The 23,154-nt window shown below is 47.0% G+C and overlaps 1 protein-coding gene across 5 annotated transcripts in view; it reads left to right on the top strand.

The window, feature by feature from the left end:
- LOC142489312 (N-acyl-aromatic-L-amino acid amidohydrolase (carboxylate-forming)-like) overlaps positions 1–23,154 on the top strand; it is an 83,644-nt gene that overhangs the window by 16,724 nt on the left and 43,766 nt on the right. For all 5 annotated transcript variants that reach the window (XM_075589843.1, XM_075589841.1, XM_075589839.1 and 2 more), the window contains one exon: positions 11,535–11,783. In XM_075589843.1, the coding sequence (XP_075445958.1) occupies positions 11,551–11,783 (233 nt within the window). In that variant the 5' untranslated portion in view covers positions 11,535–11,550. The remainder of the gene's footprint in view (positions 1–11,534; positions 11,784–23,154) is intronic.

The following is a 23,154-nucleotide window of genomic DNA, read 5'->3' as shown; positions in this document are numbered from 1 at the left end:
GGGTGATTTTAATTATCCAGACATAGACTGGGGCAATGAGATTAGCATTACAACGGGGAAAAAAACAGGTTTTCGGGGGTGTTTAAAGACAATTACATGATTCAAATTATTGAGGAACCAACCAGGAGAGGGGCAATACTGAATTTAGTAATATCAAACAATGTAGAAGTAATAACAAATATTTAAGTCCGGGAACATTTGGGTAACAGTGATCATAACATGGTCTCATTTTAAATAAATGATCAAAAACCATATTACATGGGTTCAACAAAGACTTAAATTTTTTGAAAGGCAGATTTTAATAAACTGAGGAATAATCTGCAAAGAAAAAATTGGGATGATGTTTTTGCAGGGAAAAATGTGTAAAATAAATGGGCAGTCCTTTAATTTTTTTTTTTTTATAAAAGCATACTTATCAGTGTATACCTTAAGAAATAAATATAAGAGACACGAGTCTAAACCAATGTAACTAAATAAACAGGTAGGGGAGGAAATGGAAAAGAAGAGGCAGGCATTTTGATTCTTAAAGTCAGAAGAGACGGAGGCATCGAATCAGAATTATAAGGAATATAAAAAAAGTTGCAAAAGGGCAATCAAATGATCAAAACTGGATAATGAAAAAAGGATTGCAATAGGAAGTAAGATCAACCCTAAAAAGTTATTTAAGTACCTTAATCAAAAAAATATTAGAAAATAAAATATAGGTGTGAGATGGGCAGGCAAATTATTGGAGATAAGGAAAAAGCAGAGGTATTAAACAAATTCTTTGCTTCTGTATTTACAAGAGAAGAATCTATTGCAAAAATAGTGCCACAGGAGGAAGCCACAACAATATATTATATTAACGAACAATTGGTTAACTGAGGAAGTGCATAGGATGGCTTGATAAAATTAAAGTAAATAAGGCACCTGGCCCCGATGGCATACATCCAGGAGTTCTTAAAGAGTTAAGTTCAGGAATAGCCAAACCATTACAATTAATATTCAAGGAGTCCATTTCCACAGGCTCAGTACTACAAGATTGGCGTAAAGCAGGTGTGGTGCTGTGACGATAGCCTACACAGGTCTATTAATATTACACAAAAATAACTGGGTTTGAACTGAACGAGGCTTAAGATATAATAAAGTGATTTTATTCCTTAGGATAGGTGAACACACAAATAATACAGTAACAGACAAGAAGTACACTTACTTAGGGGTTGGGGAATGAGAAGTTTGATGTAGCATTTCTCTTCAGCAATCAGGTAATCATTCAGGTGATATCAGGTAACCATATCAGCAAACGAAGACAAAGGATATATAGGGAACAGCAGTTTATAAACCTTTTGTCCCTCTATCCTTAACCTTAAGTACCTGTGATTGGTTTTCAATTACCTCCAGCCAATCTTTGATGGGGGAACACATTTTAGTACATGCCCCCCTGCTAGCTGGCACAGGTGCAGTAGAACTCTGGGGTCTCATTTCCGTAGCCCCCATATGCAAATGGAATGCCAGCCAGTCTACCCATCTGGATCTCTAGCACTATAACCTTTGTTGGAAGGTGATAAATGGGACACTTAGAGACTGCTCTGGTTTGAGCCTCCTCCGCCCTTAAATAAACAGGGAGGGTGATAAAACCCTTTGAACAATACTTAAGTCCTAGACATTGGGGTGCCTCTAGGGCCATCTGCTATCCTGGTATGCAAAGGAATTCCTCTGAGTCTTTGTCCATACCTTGGGACACAGTGTAAAACATAAAACATAAACATATCAAAATATCCAGTTCTGTTGGGCCTTGCAGAACCAAACTTCCCAGTTCTCATGGCCAGAACTGGGACACCATATGGTCCAAAAAACGACTTGCTACGACCTACGGAACCGGAGATACACAAATGCATATTAAATAATTTTCTATTTTAATACAAAAATCTCCGCTAACAAAGAAATCTCAGCTTTTCACTAAATCCCCATTGAAAACAACGGGCTTCTCCGCCATAGACTTTCAATGGTAAATTGCCGCCATTGAGGTCAATGGGGTTTCTCCGCCACTGAAGTCTATGGGAAAAGTCCCGAACCTTCAAGGGGGTCCATACTCCGTCGGGTTGGTCCTGGAGGGTCAAGGATGGTTCTGCAGTGATGCCGGAGCAGTGACTGCAGACACCCCAACCCTTGATCCGCTGGGCCCTCTGGAACCGGAGATATGGAGTACCAAAATACAGCATTTCACACTTAGTCATTTCTCTGAGCCGTTTCTGCCGCCGCCGGCAAAGCCTATGGCGCGACCCGTTCTTCTCGGTTCGACCCTTATCGGGGGTCCAGGATTTGGCGACCCGGTTGTGGTCGAGTGGGGGGACGCCTAGAAACTAGGGGCAAAAAGAATTTTATTCCTAGGAGCCCTAGAACTGTTTATTCCCACGCCACTTGACGTTGACCTTGACTTGTAAGTGATCAAAGCTCTCCTATTGAAAATGTATCCGCTTTGCGGTTTGCGGTCTGGACGGCAGCCAACTTGTTCTTCGAAAGTTACCTCGAGGAACCTCCATTGAAGTCAATGGGCCCATCGACTTTCAATGGGAAACCGCCGCTCTCCCTCTCGGACGCCACCTGCTGGTCTTTACAGGAAACAGGACTAAAACAACAAGATTCTCCATTAGAATGCATGGAGCCCTAATGGCGGCCAATGGGGACCTGCAAAATAGTGCCTGAAAAGGCAGGAAAACTTCACAAAGAGCTATAATCATTAAAGGACCATTAACCCTTGTGCTTCCGGATGGATTCCAGTGTGTGTGTGATGCAGACACTGATTAAACCAGACATTACAATGGAACAGGGGAACAGGGGAATACACATGTACATGTCATTACAGGGGTTAAATCACTGTTCTGGGTCTTAGCCCAGTTAACCCTTTGACTCCCGGGTGAGGTCAGGGGATGGCCAAATGGGGTGTAACCCCTTTAATCCCGGGCCACCCCCTTTCTCCCTCTACACCTCCCCTTCTTAATGGGTGACCTGTGGCCCACTGGCCCTAACGGGGAGTGGGGCACTGCTGGCACCATTAATGAACTCAGTCTCAGAGGGATAGTCCTGGCGTGAAAGTCCGTCAACATTGCTGTTTTCACTGCCCTTCTTGTGTTGAATGGTAAATTCAAATTCTTGCAAAGCCAAGCTCCATCTCAGCAGTTTGGCATTTTCCCCTGATACCCTCTGTAGCCAACTCAGGGGGTTGTGGTCTGTGATGACCATGAAAGCCCTCCCATAGACATAGGGCTGGAGCTTTTTGAGTGCCCACACAATGGCCAAGCATTCCTCAATGGTGGCATATGCCACTTCCCTGGGGAGCAGTTTGCGACTTAGATACACCACAGGGTGCTCTTGGCCGTCGTCCCCCACCTGGCTCAATACAGCCCCCACACCAAAGTCTGAGGCATCAGTTTGTATGAGAAAATGCTTGGTATAGTCTGGAGCAGCCAGTATAGGGGCTCCAGCAAGCGCAGTTTTCAGGGCCTGGAAAGCAGTTTCACAGGCAGGAGACCAGGTAATAAGCACAGGCAGTTGCTTCTTGGTCAGATCAGTCAGGGGTTTGGCCAGGGCGCTGTACTGTGGGACAAATTTCCTGTAGTACCCTGCGGTGCCCAAAAATGCCATGACCTGTTTCTTGGTTTTTGGAACAGGCCACTCAACTATGGCTTCTACCTTGGCTGGCTCTGGCTTGAGATGCCCTCCACCCACCCTGTGCCCTAAGTACATGACTTCTGCCATCCCTACCATACACTTAGTGGGTTTTAAGGTAAGCCCAGCCTCCCTGATCATATCCAGCACCGCAGCTACATGTCCTATGTGGGATTCCCAGGAATTACTAAAGACAGCAATGTCATCTAAGTAAGCCCTGGCATAGCTCTGCATCCCTTCCAGTAACCTATTGACCAGGCGTTGAAAGGTTAGCCGGGGCATTCTTCATCCCAAAATGGCACCACTAAGAACTCATAGAGGCCACTTGGAGTGATGAATGCTGACTTCTCCCTAGCCTCCAGGGTCAGTGGGATTTGCCAATAGCCTTTGCTCAAATCCATGGTGGTCAGATACTTTGCCCCCGCAAGTTCATCTAGTAACTCATCCATGCGGGGCATGGGGTAAGCATCTGACACCGTCCCAGCGTTGAGCAACCGGTAGTCCACACAAAACCGGGTGGTCTTGTCCTTTTTCAGAACTAGGACTACTGGACTTGCCCAAGGGCTCTGGGATGGAGTAATTACCCCTAGGGTCAGCATCTCCTCAATCTCTCTCTCCATACTGGTCTTGACCTCTGCTGACACTCTATAAGCGTGCTTATGCAGAGGCTGCAGGTCCCCTGTGTGTACTGGGTGTTTGGTGAGATGTGTGGTCCCTGGCATGTCAGTGAAGAGGGCCCTAAACTTAGCTAGCATGTCCCTGGCTTCTCCCTTCTGCCTAGCACTCAACTGTGCCCCTATCTCTACCTGCTCTACAGTGTTTCCTTGCCTTGCCTCCCCTACGAGATCAGGCAGAGCATTGCTCGCCGGATCCTCCAGCAGTGGGCTACAAATGGCCAGCACTGCTCCCATACTCGGTGTTCTGTACTCTTTCAACATGTTGATGTGGTATGTCTTGTGCCTCTCAGGCGCTACCTGTACAACATAGTTGCACTCATTCACCTTTCGGATAACCGAGTACGGTCCCGACCAGGCAGCCATCAACTTGTTCTCCCGAGTGGGTTTGAGAACAAGTACCTGCTGTCCTGGGATGAATTCTCTGCTATGGGCCTGCTGGTCATACCATTGCTTTTGCTTGGCCTGAGCAGCCCTGAAGTGGTCCTGGGCCACCCCCATGAGCATCTCTAACCGGTCTCTGAGATCTACCACATACTGGATCACTGAAGCATCAGTAGCGGTAGTCTCCCCTTCCCATCCCTCCCGGAAGAGGACCAGAGGTCCACGTACCCTGCGGCCATATAGTAGCTCGAAGGGGGAGAAGCCTGTAGATTCTTGCGGTACCTCTCGGTAGGCAAACAGCAAGTGCTGCAGGTGAATCTCCCAGTCTTTCCCCTCCGCCTCTATAAAGGTCTGAAGCATATGCTTCAGGGTCCCGTTAAACCTCTCACATAATCCGTTTGTCTGGGGATGGTAAGGGGTAGTGCGCCGGTGCTGTACACCGCAGGCATCCCAGAGACAATGTAACAGTTCACTCATGAACTGCGACCCCTGATCGGTTAGGATCTCACTAGGGAAACCTACCCTAGCAAAAACGTTCAGCAAAGCTGCTGCCACTGTCTTGGCACTTATGGTGCCAAGCGCTACTGCCTCAGGGTACCGGGTGGCAAAATCCACCACAGTGAGGATGTAGCGCTTCCCTGACCTGCTAGGAATCATGAGGGGTCCTATCAGGTCCATCGCTACCTTCTAGAAGGGTTCCCCTATTATCGGTAGGGGTTTCAGGGGTGCCTTCACACGGTCGCCCGCCTTACCTACTCGCTGGCAGGCATCACAAGAGCGGCAGAAATTGCTCGCATCTCGGGATGCCCCCGGCCAGTAGTAATGCTGCAATAACCGGGCTTGCGTTCTGGTGACCCCCTGATGTCCCGCTAACGGAATAGAGTGAGCTACCCGTAACAGTTGCTGTCGGTACCCTTGGGGCACCACTAGCTGTCGCTTACCGGTCAATCCCTTCTCTATCCCGGGTTCCCTTTTTCTCTGTATAGGAGTCCCTTATACCATAGGCAGCGTTCAGTGCCTTCCCCTGCCTGAGATTCGGATGCCCGAAGTCTCACGCCGGCCAGGGTAGGGTCTGCCTTCACTGCCTCCCTAAACTGGGCTCCTAAGTCTGGCCACCCCCCAGTCATGTCATTGTCAGGGGAAGGGGACAAGGTAAGGGGAAACAGTAAGTCATCCTGTGGTTGCAACTGATCCTGGCTTACCTCCCTGGGCTCCTCTGCGCCCTCCGCTAACGTTGGTCCCAAAGGCTGGGGGACTGGAGCGGCTGCCGCCGGCATTGCCGCGGTCTGGCTCCGGGTAACCGCCGCCACTGCAGCGGGCTGGGGCACACGGTCGTAGGTGCAGGTCATCGGTCCCAGGTCGTTGCCCAAAAGAATGTCAGCATCCAAACCGGGTAAAACCCCCACCTCCCGCACACCCTTGCCCACCCCCCAATCCAAAAAGATGCGGGCCACCTGCAGGAAACGTGGCTCTCCGTCGGCCACAGTGATCTGCATCCCAGGGCCTGGGAGCAATTCCTCTGGCCGGACCATATCAGGTCGGACCAGGGTCACTGCGGCTCCTGAATCCAGCAAGCCGACTGCTTGCCGGTCACCGACTGTGACCGGGGTAAGATGTTTGCTCCGGCCGTCCGTCTGCTGCAGGTCTGCGCTGAGATGTCCTCCGCTCCTCGCTGTAGGCACCGATGAAACCGGGACAGGTGCTGCATGGGACGTCTCGCTGGGATTTGTTTCCATGACCAGTCCTGGTTCTTTGGTGGAAGCCACCCGCACGCGGGCTACCGGCTTCGCAGCTGGGGTGCGTTGCCCTCGATAGGGTCCATTGGAATGCAGGGGTTCCGGGCAATCTGGTCTGAGGTGACCAGTGCTGTTGCAATTGTAGCACCGGCGCTCATGCCGGAGCTCTCCTGCCTTTGGTGACCCGCTGCCCGCAGGCGGCTTTTGGGTCCACTGGGGGGTATTCACAGCTTTCTTGGCCGGTACCGGCGCGGTCGCCGCTTTGGCGGGTGCCTTGGTGGTCATCTGGGAACGGCTGACCACATAGTCATCTGCCATCCTCGCCGCCTCGGTGTAAGTCTTGGGCTTCTTATCATACACAAAAGCCCTCACCGCCGGCGGGCACTGCTGCATGAGCTGCTCCTGAAAGATGAGGTCCAGCAGGCGTTGGTAAGTCCTGGCCTCAGAGCCCTCCACCCAGTGTAACCCGTACAAAGCCATGCGGGTCACATAAGTGACACTTATGTCTCCTGAGGGTGCCTCTCCTCCAGCCGGAACTTACCCCGATAAGCTTCAGGGGTAAAACCGTGCTGAAATAGCAAAAGTTCTTTCAGGTGGTCATAGTCATCAGCATACTCCTCTGTAAGCGCCATCAATGTCTGTTTAGCCAAGCCGGAGATTAGCGGGTCCAAGCGTGCAACCCTATGCTCGGGGAGCACCTTGTACCGCCGGCACTGCGTCTCGAAGTTCCTTAAAAACATGTCGATCTGAGCAGTGCCTTCCACGTACCTGGTGAGACTGTGCTTGTCCAGTTGGAGTTCATCTTTGCGGGTTTGGACCGGGGGGCTGTAAGCGGGTCTGTTCACTGCCATTGAGATAAACTTTAGCTGCTCCTCCGCTGTCCCTCGGTCTCCCCATGTTGTAATCAGTGCCAACATTTCAGAGGTAAACGGACTGGTGGCCGTAGCCATCGGTGCCCCTCTTGTTGCACTTGTCCCGGGAGGTGCACTTGTCCCCTCCCCGGGATCCTGCCGCTCCAGCACTGGGTTCAGTCCCTGATCTCCGGGCGGCTGTACCAGGGCAAGCTGAGTCGTATCCTGAGACTCTGCAAGCTCGGCTTCATGAGCTGTGATTGCGGCAACCATGTCCTTGACATCCTGGTCCACATATTCCAGTCCATATTCACGGCACTTGTCCTTTAGCTGACTTCTAGTTTTCAGGTAATAGACACTCTCCGCTTCACTCATGGTTCTGGGTCGCAGCAGGTAAGGTGGTGTGACAACTTGCGTTACTTGTTGCACTAACGTGTGTTCAATAACTTTAGACCCAGGAACTCGCAATTACCATTGAGTCCCCACTAGATCACAGTACCCCGCAGAATACTGTAATCTAGGTCCAGTTCAATCCCACTGCTGCCACCAGTTTTATTAATATGCCTGTGACGATAGCCTACACAGGTCTATTAATATTACACAAAAATAACTGGGTTTGAACTGAACGAGGCTTAAGATATAATAAAGTGATTTTATTCCTTAGGATAGGTGAACACACGAATAATACAGTAACAGACAAGAAGTACACTGACTTAGGGGTTGGGGAATGAGAAGTTTGATGTAGCATTTCTCTTCAGCAATCAGGTAATCATTCAGGTGATATCAGGTAACCATATCAGCAAACGAAGACAAAGGATATATAGGGAACAGCAGTTTATAAACCTTTTGTCCCTCTATCCTTAACCTTAAGTACCTGTGATTGGTTTTCAATTACCTCCAGCCAATCTTTGATGGGGGAACACATTTTAGTACATGCCCCCCTGCTAGCTGGCACAGGCGCAGTAGAACTCTGGGGTCTCATTTCTGTAGCCCCCCATATGCAAATGGAATGCCAGCCAGTCTACCCATCTGGATCTCTAGCAGGATAACCTTTGTTGGAAGGTGATAAATGGGACACTTAGAGACTGCTCTGGTTTGAGCCTCCTCCGCCCTTAAATAAACAGGGAGGGTGATAAAACCCTTTGAACAATACTTAAGTCCTAGACATTGGGGCGCCTCTAGGGCCATCTGCTATCCTGGTATGCAAAGGAATTCCTCTGAGTCTTTGTCCATACCTTGGGACACAGTGTAAAACATAAAACATAAACATATCAAAATATCCAGTTCTGTTGGGCCTTGCAGAACCAAACTTCCCAGTTCTCATGGCCAGAACTGGGACACCATATGGTCCAAAAAGCGACTTGCTACGACCTACGGAACCGGAGATACACAAATGCACATTAAATAATTTTCTATTTTAATACAAAAATCTCCGCTAACAAAGAAATCTCAGCTTTTCACTAAATCCCCATTGAAAACAACGGGCTTCTCCGCCATAGACTTTCAATGGTAAATTGCCGCCATTGAGGTCAATGGGGTTTCTCCGCCACTGAAGTCTATGGGAAAAGTCCCGAACCTTCAAGGGGGTCCATACTCCGTCGGGTTGGTCCTGGAGGGTCAAGGATGGTTCTGCAGTGATGCCGGAGCAGTGACTGCAGACACCCCAACCCTTGATCCGCTGGGCCCTCCGGAACCGGAGATATGGAGTACCAAAATACAGCATTTCACACTTAGTCATTTCTCTGAGCCGTTTCTGCCGCCGCCGGCAAAGCCTATGGCGCGACCCGTTCTTCTCGGTTCGACCCTTATCGGGGGTCCAGGATTTGGCGACCCGGTTGTGGTCGAGTGGGGGGACGCATAGGAACTAGGGGCAAAAAGAATTTTATTCCTAGGGGCCCAAGAACTGTTTATTCCCACGCCACTTGACGTTGACCTTGACTTGTAAGTGATCAAAGCTCTCCTATTGAAAATGTATCCGCTTTGCGGTTTGCGGTCTGGACGGCAGCCAACTTGTTCTTCGAAAGTTACCTCGAGGAACCTCCATTGAAGTCAATGGGCCCATCGACTTTCAATGGGAAACCGCCGCTCTCCCTCTCGGACGCCACCTGCTGGTCTTTACAGGAAACAGGACTAAAACAACAAGATTCTCCATTAGAATGCATGGAGCCCTAATGGCGGCCAATGGGGACCTGCAAAATGGTACCTGAAAAGGCGGGAAAACTTCACAAAGAGCTATAATCATTAAAGGACCATTAACCCTTGTGCTCCCGGATGGATTCCAGTGTGTGTGATGCAGACACTGATTAAACCAGACATTACAATGGAACAGGGGAACAGGGGAATACACATGTACATGTCATTACAGGGGTTAAATCACTGTTCTGGGTCTTAGCCCAGTTAACCCTTTGACTCCTGGGTGAGGTCAGGGGATGGCCAAATGGGGTGTAACCCCTTTAATCCCGGGCTACCCCCTTTCTCCCTCTACAGGTGCCTACTGTATATTTAAAAAAGGGAGCTAGATCATAGCCGGGAAATGACAGACCTTTAATCCTAACATCATTAATAGGAAAGCTACTTGAAGGTTTAATACGGGATAATATTCAGGAATACTTAATGGAAAACAAAATTATTAGTAATAGTCAGCATGGATTTATGAATGATAGATCGGGCCAAACTAACCTTATTAGTTTCTTTGAGGAGGTAAGTAGGAATTTAGACCAGGGTAATGCAGTGTATGTGGTCTACTTAGATTTTGCAAAGGCTTTTGATACGGTGCCACACAAGAGGTTGGTGTACAAAATAAAGAAAAATGGACTCAGTAATAATATTTGCACCTGGATTGAAAACTGGTTAAAGGACAGACAACAGAGGGTTGTCATAAATGGAACTTTTTCAGGTTGGGCTAAAGTTGTGAGTGGAGTACCTCAGGGATAGGTACTGGGACCCCTGCTTTTTAACTTGTTTATTAATGACCTTGAGGTTGGGATCGAGAGCAAAGTCTCCATCTTTGCTGATGATACTAAATTGTGTAAGGTAATAGAATCAGAGCAGGATGTAATTTCTCTTCAGAAGGACTTGGAGAGACTGGAAACGTGGGCAGGTAAATGGCAAATGAGGTTTAATGCAGATAAATGTAAGGTTATGCATTTGGGATGCAAGAATAAAAAGGTGACTTACAAATTAAATGGAGATATATTGGGGGAATCCTTGATGGAGAAGGATTTAGGAGTGCTTGTAGACAGCAGGCTTAGCAATAGTGCCCAATGTCATGCAGTAGCTGCAAAGGCAAACAAGATCTTATCTTGCATCAAACGGGCAATGGATGGAAGGGAAGTAAACATAATTATGCCCCTTTACAAAGCATTAGTAAGACCACACCTTGAATATGGAGTACAATTTTTGGCAGCACTCCATAGAAAAGACATTGAGCTAGAAAAAGTGCAGACAAAAGTCATCAAATTAATAAAGGGGATGGATAATCTAATGCATGAAGAGAGGCTAGCTAAATTTGATTTGTTTACATTAGAAAAGAGGCGTCTAAGAGGGGATATGACAACTATATACAAATATATTCCGGGACAGTACAGGGAGCTTTCAAAAGAACTATCCATCCCAAGAGCAGTACAAACAATATGGGGTCACCCTTTAAGGTTGGAGGAAAGGATATTTCACCAGCAACAAAGGAAATTGTTCTTTACAGTAAGGGCTGTTAAAATGTGGCATTTATTATTCACAGAGACTGATGGCAGATACAATAGATATCTTAAAAATAAAGGTTTGACATATTTTTTAGAAAGTAAAGGTATACAGGGATATACCAAATAAGTAAACATGGGAAGGATGTTGATCCAGGGATTAATCCGATTGCCAATTATTGGAGTCAGGAAGGAATTAATTTTTAAATCTAAATTCCAATATTATTTTTCCTCTTGTGAGACATCATTGAATAAGGATTCACTGGGGTTTTTTGTTTGCCTTCCTCTGGATCAAAATACTGTAAATACACATATAGGATATAGATTCTGTTGTCTAAATTTAGCATAGGTTGAACTTGATGGACGTATGTCTTTTTTCAACCTCATCTACTATGTAACTAAAATAAGTGTGTTTTTTTAAATCGATTATTGCAGCTTATATTTGTAATCTCTGCAGTGCTGAATAGTCCTGTAAAATATGCAAAGGGGTTAAATATTGGCTTTGAAGCACTGTAGGAGTTAAGTAACTCATTGTTTTGTGTTAAGATCCAGGACTGCAAATATGAGCACCCCAATATTCTGTGGGCCTGTCAACCGTGTGGTAGTTGTGGGAGGAACCCATGGCAATGAGATGTCGGGAGTCTGTCTGGCTAAATACTGGCTCCAGGACTCTTCTGAACTGTGCAGGGAAACGTTCACAGCCGAGCCTGTCCTAGCCAATCCTCTCGCCGTGGAACGCTGTGTCCGCTACATAGACACGGACCTCAATCGTTGCTTCTCATCGGAGCTGCTAAGGTGAGGCCAAGATGATATCTGGTAGGGGACATCTATCTTTATTGGCATACTTGGGGAATAAGAACATGAGTAACTTAGTAATTTAATAACTTCTCCGTCTTGTAACCCAGTTTGAAACCCAGTGCCACCTTGTTGAAGCCTTAAGAAGGTCATTTTATCTGCTACAGGAACTATGCAAATACATTGGACGCTCTTAGAGAAAGGAACACATTGGGCTGAAGTTACTAAATGTTGTTAAGGCAGAAGCAAACATGGGTATGGTTTAATTGACTAATGTAGTTTATTTCTCAAACACAAGTACACAAAGCTAGAGCATAGCTCTCATATCTGTGCTCAAGCGTGGGCAAAAAGATCAAAAATAGCGATTTAGCATTTCAGATGATCCTTATGTTCAAATAATTCTTGTTTTTTTAAACTTTATAACATACAAAGTATCAACGTTAGAAGTCAGGTGATGTATCCAATTGAAGGGAGGGACGTCAGAGTCTAATAGCAATGAAGTGGGATGACCGAAATGTCCTCAATAAGTGTCCTCAATAAGTGAACAGCCGGACCCCACAGCTAATATAGAAGTCACTCCCCCGGTACTACACTAGAGTGTAGCTTGTAACATGCAGCAGAACCAGCAATATAAAAAGATATGTATCTTGAGGTATAAGTACTCACACTTGATGGGATAACCTGTAATCAGCGTGCGACTGCTCCAATTCCAATCTGTAGAGAGATATCACAGAGGGGAAAGCACTAGCACTAGCGGTGCGCTCATTGAACCAAGAAAAACGACGGTTGCTGGATTAAAGGCAAGTAAAACTGTGTACTTTATTAGGTCATCAGACAACAAAAAATGTGAGAGGAACCTCTAACGTGTTTGGGCTTTTCAGCCCTTTGTCAAAGAGAATGGTTCCTCTCTGAAAATGCTGATATAAGTAGGCAGAAAGGCAGCTAGAGAGCAAGGAGGAGACGTACTGAAAAAAACATAAGCACAGGCAGATAGCATGGGGCTTCTACAACATAAAATGACATTTTAATTTTTTTTTTAAATGGAGTCGAGCTCTGAAAGCAAGGCGCACTGAGCTTGAGCTCTGCAATAGCTGGTTACCAGACCCCTGGAAGCCAGAAATCACCACCAGAGTATAAAGAAAGCTATAGGGTGCATGGCAATACCATTTTGAAGATTTTTTTAATGCAGCGGGGGCTGATCTAGAGCTGACAAAAGGTTTGGGGGCTTAGGACCAGTTAAACGGTCATCTTGTCCCGGAGCACCAGCGAGGCACCTGCGGGAGTGATGAGATCTGCTTCCCCCCTCCCATATCGGGCTTGTGCCCTTTTCTGGGCCTGGTAGGCAAAGCGGGATCCCCCTGGCCGAGGAAGACACCCCTTGGATGAGCTGAGCTGGTGCGAGGGTTCCCGGCAAAGACCCTTCCCAAAATGGCCACCATCGGCCAGTGAGAGAACAACTGAGGCGGCTGAGAAGGGAGAAGAGCGGATCCTGACTCCGCTCCCTCCCGGGGGGCTGCGGACACAGCAGATCGCATCTCCCGCTGGCGCTTCAGATCCCCGGTAGAGCCAGATATCGCGCTGGGTGAGCCGTAAGGAGGTGGTCTTTGTGACTAGGGGGGAATAAAGAGAGGGAGAGGCAGAGCATCTGCTTTTCCTGCCTCGCAGCTGACAGGATAGACCGGAGCTCATAGATCGAGGTCCAGTCTCTCCATCAAGGCCATACTTGCCGACTGAGGTCGGTGCTGTGTCGCGGGATCCTGGGGAGAATTCGCCTGCTAGTGAATTCAGCTCCGGAGAGGAGGAGATCAGAGAAGTCTGGTGGTGAGTGCTCAATTTAAAGGTACAGGCTCTAACTGAGGGGAGATTACTGATAAGAGGAATTTACTGACCAACAGACCTCCTTACCTTATCTCACCATATCCCAGTTCAGCTACACAAGCGCCCTGAAATTAAAACAAGGTATCATTAACAGCAAAAGCTACTGACCATAGACTTTATAAATTAAAATATCCCACAACCCATAAGTGGGTCGAGGAGCAAGATGGCGGCCTGATCCTGTAGCTCCGCCCCGGAACTCCGCATCTAACCACTATTCAGCGATATTCGGGTAACTGCCCAGCTATTACCTTCGCTCAAAAGTATACCTCCCAAGGTTAAGAAAAACCTCTTCCGGGCCGGCGCATTGCATTTCTTTGGACGGTAGTCTGGGCAATCACAAGCAAGCCAAGAGGGCCCTTAGGCACAGGGTGAGTGGGAGTCGGAAGCAGAGGAGGGCCCCGGTCCCATGAATACCACCAAGCAGGATATAGATGATTTCTATACAAAGCTAAAATCTGCGTTCCAACTAGAAATTCAAAAAGCTGTAAAAGAGCTCCGTGGCGATCTGGCCCACGTGGAGGAGCGAACATTGCATTTTGAGGCCAGGGTCACAGAGATGAGGGTGGCGGGGGGTGGGGAGGATCAGGACTCTTTGGTGTAGGATATGGCCACTATGAAAGACCAAGTGGCAGAACTCAGTGAGATGCAGGAAGACCAATACAACCGCTTCCAGATGAATAATATTTGGGGGTGAGGTATACCTGAAGAGGTAGATGACCTCAATGAATTCCTATCACAGCTGTTTACCATGTTTTGCCCTGATCTGAGTCTGAAATGCTAATGGATAGAGCACACAGAGCCCTATGACCTAGGGCCCCCAACCAAGACAAATGAAGGGACTTCATCCTGCGCCTCCAATATTACCGAACAAAAGAATTGATCATGATGGCTGCCAGAAACTGCGAGTCTATTGAATTTGATTCCATAAAACTATAACTGTTCCGTGATCTGTCTGCAATCACGCTACAGAGACCCAGAAATTTTAAGAAAATCACAGAAATCCTATGCCACGCTGGAATCATACCGTGGGGTTTCCCCTTTCCCCTCATGGTACTCAAAGATGGCACCCAAATTTCAATCAAGGACCCCTCCAGCTTTCTAGCAACGTTAGGGCTTCAGATGAGGCCCTCGGAAGCGCAAGGAGATGGGACAACCCCGAAAAGAAATGAGAAGTGGGTCAAGGTGGACGCTCAGAGAAGTATAAAACACCCTCCGGAGGTGCCGACTTGAAAATCTGCAGCGGGTCGTGAGGCCCGACGAGGTTCTCCTCAAAATAACCCATAAATTAAGTGGTTCTTTACATGGACTGTTTGCGTTATGTGGGCCTTATGTGGCCGTTAAGTGGGCCGACAGTGGGCCGTATGTGTCCCCGTGTATGATCGAACACCACGTTAGGTTTCCTGAGCTTCTAGGAGCCAAGAACACATTTGTACTAGGGTAATGCTTCAAACCACAGCCACTGATGACAAGTTTTGAATGTTTTCATGCATATATTACAATATTGAAGAGTTATGGGACCAACCTCACTACTATAAGGGTAGGTTGCCAAATGTTTAAGATGCGGGTTCCTGGGGCTGCAGATGGCAGCCACAGGTGTTACATTGCGGGTGTTTAACCCAAGTTATTGTTTGACTCAAGCCATTAACATGGTCGGGCGTGAGTGAGACCAGGTTATTTACACCTTTTTACCGGGATCATTCATTGAGTAGTGAAATAAATTGTAATTTATTCGGCATAAATTCGCTTACACACAATGAAACACAAAATACAGACGAAAAGACACACTTACTTTGGGGCTGGGGTAGAAATCTAGACTTTCCTGGTGCAGGGAGCTCTTTGTGAGAGTTTTACTCTGACTGGGACTTAGCCCGAAATCTCCTGGAACCCAAATCGGCATAAAATTCCATACACCACCGCTACATTCTCTTCTGAGAACTTGGTCCCTCCTGACCGCGAGTCAGCCCAAATCTCCTGGAACTCAAATTGGCATAAAATCCCAGCCGCGTCCGCTACGTTGGATTTTGAGAACTTGGGCGCAAAATGCTTCTTGTAGTATTCTCTGCTTCATTCACAAAATAGAAGCAGACTGGACAGCCAATCAGCATGTGGGAACTTTCCCAAGCAGCCAATCAGAGCCGAGCCGGCCAGAAAAGCTGGGTCAAGGGGAAATTCGAAACAGCTAAGAGCATGCGCAAGCCTGCCGCATACCCCCCAGCCATCCCAATGCCACCCGCTGGGCAGGCTCCACTAGGTCTGGCAGAACAAGTGGCATCCCGGAGTACTGCCATTGATCTCCGGACCTAGTACTCCTTTCCCGTCTGACCAAATGCTGTTCATACCTCTGGGCATCCTTGGCTGCTTTGAACTCTGATGTCCAGCAGACATACCGGCGCCAATTTACAGGGATTAATTCATATAACAGGCCCACCATCCCTTTAAGTCAAACAAATCATAAAATAAAATACCTATTCCCATTAGGGAAAATAACTCTACTTGGCTTGAGCCCTTTCTAACCACAGCTGGCCAACTATACTGGTTCCCGGTTTAAAACATGCCCTGGCATATGCAACAATTTATACAGTCTCTGCACACAATAATAAAGGGTTTTTCTTATCTGTTAGTCCATTGGAGCAGACGTCGCCACTTCAGCACGGTCTCTCTTCCTTTCCTTCCTAGGGGAACTCAGCCCTACATGAGCTCAGAGAAACTCTCCTCTGTAGGTCCACTGTCAAGGGCTGTGCCCGCCTTCCTTCTTTAGCTGGGGAGCACTTATCTGTCCCCCTCTCTGGGACTGCAATCTCTCACTTTGTATCTCTCAGCATGTGTCTCTCACACATGGCAGCTCTCTGTAGTCACTTCCTGACTATTAAAAACTCCATGAGCAATCAGGAGTTTAGCCTTCCTAATTAGGCATCAGCTGAACTAGCTACTTCTATGGAGCATTAACTCTCTGAGAGCTGAAAAGGTCCCTTACTGCACTGTTCCAGCACCTAGAGGACAGTGATGTATCACAAATGTGATCATACAATGTTACTGGGTCCAAGAGCTAACTCTCTGGGACCCTTATACATGGAGCAGGGGTAACCAAAACGTGCTTCACCTTTATTGTAGGGCCTGCTTACCTGCTCCCGTCACAATGAGTCCTAACTATTGGAGCCACTTAGTGGCCTCAAACTTTTCCCCTTTAAATATGTTATTTTTATACACATGTTGTTGTTTCCCTCCTTGTGTGTCTCCCTCCACCTTCGGTAACAGAAAGGTCCCATGGTCCATGCATTGTATTCTCAGATATTTGTACTTCTCATGCCCATACTCATTAATTACTGGTTGTCACTAAGGGATAAATCACGTACACTCAACCACCACCATAATGGGAGCCCTTAAAATCATATCCCATAATGCTAAAGGGCTTAACAACCAAACTAAATGCCGTACGGAATTTTCTAACTATAAAAGGGCGCTCACAGATATCATCTTTTATCAGGAGACTCATTCTTCAAAGCGTCACCAACCCACCTTTTTACATAAACAATTTCCCCAGATGTTCTTCTCATCTGCAATAAAGAAGAGAGATGTGGCAATAGTTTTCAGTAACAATACCTCATTTCAATTAGAGTTCAAGAAAATCGATAAAGAGGGGCAGTTTATTCTCCTGACAGGCTGGATTGGTGGGTCTGAGGTCACTCTAGTAAATATCTATGCCCCAAACGCGGCAAGGTTCCCCTATTTTGAAAAGGTTCTGGAGCTAATTCAAAACGGCCACACACCCACCTTCCAAAACCAGTCTCCCTCATTTTTTACAGTCTTGTCATCTCACTATTCTAACGCCAGAATAATTTCAAAACTTAACCATAACATCTCCTGTGAGGAAATAATGTGAGAAATTAAAGGCCATATAAACCTTAAATCCCCAGGTCCCGATGGTTTTTCCGGTATATAATACTGTAAGGAATCCACACCTCGGTTTACTGCTTACCTTGCCTTACAGACATGTGCAGTCCTGGAACACTCCCCATGATATATTCTGCAGCTGTGCAAGCTATTACTGCAGCCCCAGCTTGGATTTAGTCATTAGAGCAATGCTATCACACGCCCCTTTTGCTATAGGTTCGCTGACCTTTAAATACAGCTTTCCCACAATGCTTCTCTGCCGAGCATAATCCTTCCTGGATGTTCACTGTGTTTGCCACTACCACCTGTCTTGGCCACCTCGTTGCTGTTGTCATGTTCATGTTTCTTGTTCGAAGTCCATGTTCCTAGCTCCTGGTTCCTGTGCTGAAGCGGTGGATCTCCAGCGTAACTTCAGCTTCCTGTTTCCTGAGGCCTGCTGCCCTTCCCCTAGCAGAGGCCTGTCTCTGGTTCCTTGGGCCTGCTGCTCTCTCTCCATTGCAGAGGCCGTGTCCTGGTTCCAGTGCTGAAGCGGTGGATCTCCAGCGTAACTTCAGCTCCCTGTTTCCTGAGGCCTGCTGCCGTTCCCTTAGCAGAGGCCACTCTACTAGTCCTGAGGCTGTAGCTCTCTCTCCTTGCACAGGCTCATTCTGGACTGCTGCGTTGAAGCATAGGTTTACCAGTGCTGCCCGGCGGTGTGCCCACTCCGGCCTGCCTACCCTTCCCAGAGACCGGTACCATGGGCCATGGTCGCCACTCGCGCAGAACCCGCTCCCGCCCTGCAGCTGCTTCGCTGAAGCGGGACCTAGTTGACTTCCTGTTGCCGAAACTCCGCTTTGATAACGTTCACCCTGATGTCTCCTATCCTGACCATGGCTCGTCCATTGACTACGCTGCTCTCTCCAGTCCCGACCCTGATATGTACGACTACGAACTACGCATTCCAGATCAGTCTGCGCGGTCTAAGGTCGGTGATTATACAACCCCACCTCAGCCCCGCGGTCCGGGCCTGGTTTGTGGCGAGCACAACCGTGACAATTAAAAAAAAAAAAAAAATTATCGCCCTCCAGCTAACGATTCTATTCAATAAATTAATGGAAGGCAAGTCTATTCCTGACACAATGGCCTCTGCCAATATTTTGGTTATCCTTAAGAAAGGGAAGGACCCTTGCAGCAAACGCAGGGGGCATGCCACTCCTATGCTTTTCTCTAGATGCCGAAAAGGCCTCTGACTGTAATGGGTGTGCTTGTCACAAACCAGGACCAAACCGCAGGGCTGGGGTGGGGATGAAAGCACCGACCAGAGACCGCGAAGCCGGGTCCGGATTGTGGATTCTGTCATCGTGGGTAGCCAGGTCAGGGTTGGGGAAGGCAGGGTAAATGTTATCCAGGCTGGGGTCAAGGCAGGCAGCACAGGAGCGATGGTCGAGGTCACAGGCTGGGGTCAAGACAGGCGGCACAGGAGGATGGTCGAGGTCACAGGCTGGGGTCCGCATCAGGAAGACTTCAGCGTAGAGCTTCAGCGTAGGCGCTTCAGCACCAGAAGGCCAGACTGGCCAAGCTGGGGTGCTTGTGACAAGGGTAAAGAGATTAGTCCAGGCACACGGTCTTATCCAAAAATAGAAACTTTAATCCAGCACAGCTCTCACCTTGACAAAGACTGCTTGTGCGCAGTCGAAATGTTGGATTTATGCTGCATTAAAGTTTCTATTTTTGGATAAGACCATGTGCCTGGACTATTCTCTTTACCATTGATACCACTTGAGGACCAGGCAGGACGACCCCCCTTGGTCCGTGGGCAGGTGACATTCATTGTGTTTTATTTATTGTGTGCCATATCACCCCTCTCTAGTGCTTGTGACAAGCACCGATACAGGGCAGGAAGTGTTGAAGGCCACTGGAAGCAGAGTAAACAGACAGGCCACAGAAACACTGAAGCTTTGTTGCTGGGGATCCAGCGCTTCAGCACAGGAGCAGGAAGGCCCAAGGCAGGCCAAGAAGAGATTTTTGTAGCAAGCATAGGTTACCAGGAAACAGTGATTCCAGAATTATGCTCAGCCACTTCCTGATGGAAGGGCAGAACCTAAATAGCATGGGCAGCCAATAGGGATAGAGCTGCATAACAGGCAGCATGAAGCAGACTGCAGTGTAAGTCCAGAACCAGGTGATTCCAATTACCCAGTACAGGGAGGGCTTTGCCTGGAAGCTCTATAGCCTTGTAAGGGTGAGTCCCAGCCAAAGCCAGGACCTTTGCTGGTCGCACTTTCAATCGAGCCCCTGGCGGCCTCCATCAGACTGAACCCCAATATATCAGGAATGACCATTGGGAAAATTAATTATAAAATATAATTATTTGCGGACGACGTATTTCTGACCGTCTCACGCTCTCTGATCTCTCTCCCAAATCTTTACCAATCTCTCGATGATTTCGGAAATAGGTCAGGCTTTAAGATTAACAATACCAAATCTCTGGCATTAGTGGTCAACTTGCACATAGTCAAACTTCTAAAACGTCATTTTGATTTTTCATGGCAAACTCATTGTAAGATATGTGTGCAGAGGTACATTTAATGGAGACCGATTAGGGTGAAATTAAATTCTGGCTTTATTGAGCCTGTTTCTTTAACAAGGCAAAACATACAAAAAGAAAAAAAAAAGGCCTACTCCACTTTGAAGAATAACTAAACATTAACTCCATCATATGAAACTCTTCAAAAATGTAACTACCCCAAATTGATTAAAAGCCTAAAGAAAGATTTGGAAGCCTGGGTCAAATCCAATATCTCATGGATTGGCAAAATAATGTCAATTAAAATGAATCTCCTCCCACGTATAATGTATTTTTTTTGCACTCTCCCCATTAAGATTCCGGTTAGAGATCTTGAGGACCTCCAATCCAACATCACAAAGTTTGTATGGAATAAAAAGCACCCAAGGGTCAAGAGAGAGGTACTTTATAGACCCATGGTAAACAGTGTGCTAGCCTCCCCAATCTTTTGAGATACTACCAGGCCTCCCAGCTGAGCCAGATTCTGCTCTGGAACTCTGAGCCATAGTTAAGAGGCTGGGTACATACAGAAAATGCTGAATCCAAACCAGCAGATATTAAAACTCTCTTGTGGCTGACCAAATCTAGCAGCCCGCCTAACTCCCTTTCTCACCCAGTGATTAGACACTCATTGACACGTTGGGATTGAAGAAGAGCTAGGTGAGGACTGGGTTGACATCTGGGAGGCTGCAGCAAAAAGTTTGATTTGTGCCATGGTCAAGGAGAATTCCTACAAATTATTATTTCGCTGGTATATGACCCTTGTTAGGCTCATGCGATATTAATCTCCCACTCGCCGGACTGTTTGAGGATGCGGACAAAACGGCTCAATGTCACACATTTGGTGGAGATGCCTAAAAATCGTCCCCCCTTTGGAGACAAGTCTTCCTACTTATTAACAGACTACTGAGAGTTGAGCTAAGGCCATACTCCTGGACTGCTCTACTAGGCAGACCAGTTCAGGATTTGCCGAGAGCCTCAGCCAAGCTGATCACTCACATCGTGTCAGCCACAAGATGCTATATTGCAGTGTCCTGGAAAAACAGGTAGCCCCCTCTCTAGCCATTGTTAAAACGAAGGATATGGCATATTGCCACTATGGAAAAACTCACAGCTTTCTTAAGAGAGAGTTGCCATACGTTCTCCCAGACCTGGGATCCATGGTTTGCTGGGGAAAGGGGTCAGAGAGATAACAGAGAACTGGCCTTTATTTAGATAGGAGGGAACGAGTAATAAGTGCCCCTTATAGATAATAGGTATGACATGTAGCATACAGAGTAAAAAGTTGGACCTATAAAGAAGGTGTTCTCACCCCCCACCCTTTCCCTTTTCTCCCCATACCCCTTTGTTATGTCGGGGTTATTATTATTTAATTGTTTTATTATTGTCTGTTGTCAAAATTGTTCCCATCAATATTGCGCATTGTTAAATATGGATCCGCGGGTTCAGACGATGTGAGATGGGATTCTCGTTGTCTAATGTCCCTATTTTTATTTTCTGTATCCCATTTGAAAAATGCTAATAAAAAAAAAATAAGTTTGACATTTTTTATTTTTTTGTTATTAAAATATTCTAGAAAATGAAGTGATAAATCATCAACTTGCCATTCTGTAATAACATCATCAATATATCTTTTCCACATGATGACTATCAAAAAAGGCATTATTATTCCAAATGTAGCAATTCTGCCAGTTACCCATATAAAGATTGGAGTAGCTGGGAGAAATACGTGGCCCCATAGCGGTACCACACGTCTGGAGGTAGAATTGCTGTAGGAATAGGAAATACATGTGAGACAGAACAAATCTAATCCTATCAATTATACAATTGATTGGGCGTATTTGAGCATAAATCTGTAGACAGAAATTCCTTTAATGCATCAATACCTCTCTGACAGGTGTTCTGCAGGTAATAAACCTGCTGCAGTCAGTGTGCAAGTCTCTGTATCTCCCCTGAGGACGAATAACTTAAATTAGTCCCATATAAGTTCTAACCCCATCTCATCATGGTGATATATAATAAATACATCATGGGGCATAACCAGGACTGTGGCATTTTGATTTCGTGGTGGAGTACTAATTATGCGCCCGACCCGTGAGAACGAACTATCGACGCAGAAAGCATTGAGTGCCATAGAGGTGACCTGGCATTGCACCAATACAGTCTGGTTATATTCTCTGTCAGTGTATAGTATAGTCAGGTTATACTCCATGTCAGGGTATATACAGACACAGAATATATAGCCGGATGGTAGTATACACTTACAGAGAGTACAAGTTAGAAAAAGGGGGTGACATGGGGTTGGAAGAGGGGGCGACACATGGGGGGAGAGTGACAGGAGAGGTTGAAGGGAACAGTGGGTGACATTGTGGGGACAGTAGGGTGGAATAGTGGCTGACAGGGTGGGACATGAGGGGGGAAATGAGTGACAGAGGGTGACAGGAAGGGGCAGAAGATGATAATCTTACCTTCTTCATGCTCTCTTTCCTGTCCACAGCAGCCACCACATCCTTCCTTCAGGCTCCATGTGGAGCTGCTTCTCAGTCCTACCTGCCAGCCTTCAGTGGAGTGCACCAGCCCACACTCTGCTCCTTCCCCACTCTGACCGGCCACCGGCTCAAACCTCACCCCCTTACACGAGGTGGCCAGTGGTCAGAGTTCCCAATTTCTCAGGGTTTTAAATTTGATCCCGGTCAGGGGTCAGATTTCCTGGGAATCGGGAAAATTTCCCAGTAAATGGAAACGATGGATAGCTACAGTATGTGCCACTGGAATTATTAAAAGTAGAACTGAGGAGGTGCGTACAGTTTGCAGTGATTTTCCTGTCGGTTTGTTGCGCTGCTATGCAGAATGAGGATTCTGAAAATCCTATATGATAACCAACTCATTAAATGACTAGACCTTACTGTATATACAAGTTACATTTACTAAGTGATGGTCCATAAACCATATCAAACCTTAGACATTAAATGACATGAACATACAACAATACAATTACCACTCAATACCCGAGACAAACAAATGATAATACCAGGTGCGTAGGGAGAAAAGGGAACA

Source organism: Ascaphus truei, chromosome 3, assembly GCF_040206685.1.
Source record: "Ascaphus truei isolate aAscTru1 chromosome 3, aAscTru1.hap1, whole genome shotgun sequence".
NCBI lineage: Eukaryota > Metazoa > Chordata > Amphibia > Anura > Ascaphidae > Ascaphus > Ascaphus truei.
The sequence above is the reverse complement of the archived record's forward strand: the minus strand, read 5'-3'. Positions and strand labels throughout refer to the sequence as shown.